This window comes from Leiobunum rupestre, chromosome 5 (assembly GCF_980474605.1).
Source record: "Leiobunum rupestre chromosome 5, qqLeiRupe1.1.hap1, whole genome shotgun sequence".
In the NCBI taxonomy this organism is placed as follows: Eukaryota; Metazoa; Arthropoda; class Arachnida; order Opiliones; family Sclerosomatidae; genus Leiobunum; species Leiobunum rupestre.
In genome coordinates, this window is record NC_143388.1 from 18,151,436 (window position 1) to 18,154,197 (window position 2,762).

Sequence of the window (2,762 nt, forward strand, 5' to 3'; positions counted from 1 at the left end):
AATAAAATAATTAACAAATTCATAACTGTTTTACTCAAATATTTATCTGTTACATACAGACAAGAACGATAAGATTTGCCGTAAAAATAATGTAATAAATTATTAGGAATTTCGTAAAAAACCAAAACTTAACAAATCTCAGTAATTATCGATCTAAATGGTCGAACCTTGTTCATTGAAAACTTCATCATGCTAAAAGCATTTCTCCTCTCAGAATCGATATTAGAGTATTAAGATTAAATAGGTCTCTTATTTCCTCGAAATCTCTTTGCCTGAAATACATTGTTCCTCTTCTGTGATTTTTAATGGCGATGGTCAACCTTGTCTCCTGCGCAAATAAGATGTCTTCAGCCTTCCGTTTCGTCGTTATCATTTTTAATAGCTTCCGGCTTTGGGTTTCCTGTCTTTTCAATAGTTGGATGTCTTGGTGGTACTCCGCGATGATGCGCCGCATTTCGAAGATATATTCGCAGACATCTCTAATCTGATAGTTTAAAAGAGGGAAAAATGTTGTCTCAGTGTCGAGTTCCTTGAAGACTCGAGTTGCTATCTTCAAAACCGGAGACATCGTGTACTTTATGGGTCGAGGCCGAATGGACATATCTCCAAGCAGCATCGGGAACCCAGTCACCAATGATTGGAGATTGTCGATGCTACGACATTTCTCAGAGACTTCGCCGTACACGATCACAGACATATCAAGCGAGTGGTAGTTTCGTGGATCAATATCGAGGGTCGAGAAATCGGAAACACCAGTCTGGAACTTCTTCAAAAGATCTTTCAAAACTTTAGAGTTTTCTTTTTGTTGAACTTCGGAATGGAATGGGCAATCTAAAAACACGACCGTCCGACCTCCCCAAGTAATGCCGCTGACGGCGTGGCTCCCTTCTTGGAGGTTTTCGCCGACAGTGTCTCTTACAACCGATTTCTTTTTAATCAGTTCAAAATCCGTTATCTCTTCGTACACGAATTTGGTTATCACTAACGCACCCCTGACAGCTCTGACATTATGTTTCTTGACGAAATTGGGGAAATTACCGTATCCGGTCAATCGACCTTCGTGCGTATCAAAGATTAAACCGTAAATCTGGTCGGCCGGAACTGACATTAGTTTCAGAAGATTGAAGGGAGAGTCGTTTTGTAGGGTGAAAAAGGTCTCAAATGGTAAGTTCAAATCGGTTCTGACAGTTAATGATTCGATCGCGTCCGGTTTCGAGAAAACGGAACTATTGGTAAATTGGTCGCGGTAGATGTTATATAAATCGCCGAGTTGGGCGCATCGTCCCAGTGCTACACGCTCAATGATGTCGTAGTTCATTATTGAACTAGACAAAATCGATTAGGCTATAATATCAGTATCCGATAACAATCTCGTAGAAGTTTGTGCCCATCACTTAAATTAAAACCAGAATGTTGGGGATAATTTGGTCCGAGACCACTCATTTTCTATCCCATACAAGATTTTTTTTCTTCCGTTCATAAATGCCTAGCAATCGTCATCTGCTTGTTTCTGCAACGATTTCTACAAAAATTACCAAACGTTGAAACGTTATTAAAACTAGTCCTTGGTAATAATTGAGCACAGTATATATAGAATGAGTAGCCAAGCTAGGAATTATTACTACTTATACAATCCTCGGGCACCTGCGTTTACTTCAATCGCGTCCTAAAACGTACGTTTTTGGGAACAAATGACATACTCGGATGATCTGATTTTTTAAAGGGAAATAGGCTTACTACGCCAATAATAAAAGAGTCATTCTGCCTAAGTAGAAATATTTAAAAAATTGAATCAAAAAATAATTTTTATAGTTCAATACTTCAAACTTTATTCAAGTTGTAGTGCCATTTCGTGAGTTTATTCTTAAGAAGTGGTTTTTCCCCTACTTCAGGGACTGAATTTTTTTTCGCGCTCAAACCACTTTTCACTGCCCAGAGCTTATCACGCTGAAGACGAAAGCTTAGCCGTAACTAAAAAAACTGTTTAGACAGTGGTTTCAACGCATTTGACCTTTGAACTTGTTGAAGGTGTTTTTTTGAATCTAAGTTTTACCAGAACCGTATAGTATATCTCTTTGAGATAAATATATATCGATCTATAATACTTATGTTACAAAAAACTTTTTTGATAGAAAAATACTTCCGGCCTAAAACCACCAGATGGCACTCTTCACTGTGGCAAAGTTGCTTTTTGTTCGAACTCCCATCACCTCCCCCTTTCATCCCTATTAAATTTTCCCTGGTTACAACAAACCCATGTCGCTGTGTGGGTCACTTGAATTTTGAAACTGACGATATACAGTAGAAACGGTGGTCGTACTTTTTATTCATATTACGCCTAATTTTGGGTTACAGTTTTTACACTCTCAAACACATTCGAACGCGAATATAAAAGGATACAAGTGTGAAAAGTAAGCTTAACCAGGGGTTCCCAAATATAGAAATGAAAATCACAATTTTGAATGTCAAGGTTAAAATCGCCCTATTTAATGAAGCTCTTTTTCATATGTGTTTTTTCACCATTTTGAAGGTCGAGACTGCCATTAAGAAGCCACGAGTTTTGGTCAGGTAGGTCAAATACGTGGGACCTCGTACTTTTATTTTAAAGACATTTTAAAAGGCTTTTAGTGCCTCTAATTTCGTTCTCTAAATTTTAATGTTATAATTTCGAATACAAATTTTAAGGAATTTAATTGTTAATGTCCAAAGAATATAGCTAATTTTAAGTTTTTGATCACCCTTTGTAGGAATTCAGAGCCGTT

At 37.4% G+C, this 2,762-nt stretch overlaps 1 protein-coding gene across 1 annotated transcript; it reads right to left on the reverse strand.

Annotated features, from left to right (window-relative positions):
• Positions 1–357: 357 nt before the first annotated feature.
• Positions 358–1,408, reverse strand: LOC149943695 (uncharacterized). Its single transcript, XM_090174859.1, has 2 exons — positions 576–1,408; positions 358–484 (listed from the first exon to the last, which is right to left on the reverse strand). Exons 1-2 carry the CDS (start codon positions 1,316–1,318, stop codon positions 409–411), a joined length of 819 nt encoding a protein of 272 aa, XP_090030985.1. The 5' UTR covers positions 1,319–1,408; the 3' UTR covers positions 358–408.
• Between the last annotated feature and the right edge of the window lie 1,354 nt (positions 1,409–2,762).

Bases quoted from the DNA above. Each gene is read 5' to 3' on its own strand.
- LOC149943695 (XM_090174859.1), bottom strand. From the start codon at position 1,318: ATGAACTACGACATCATTGAGCGTGTAGCACTGGGACGATGCGCCCAA. The intron at 485-575 runs GTACACGATGTC...TTAAACTATCAG, and splicing joins ATTCGGCCTCGACCCATAAA to ATTAGAGATGTCTGCGAATA.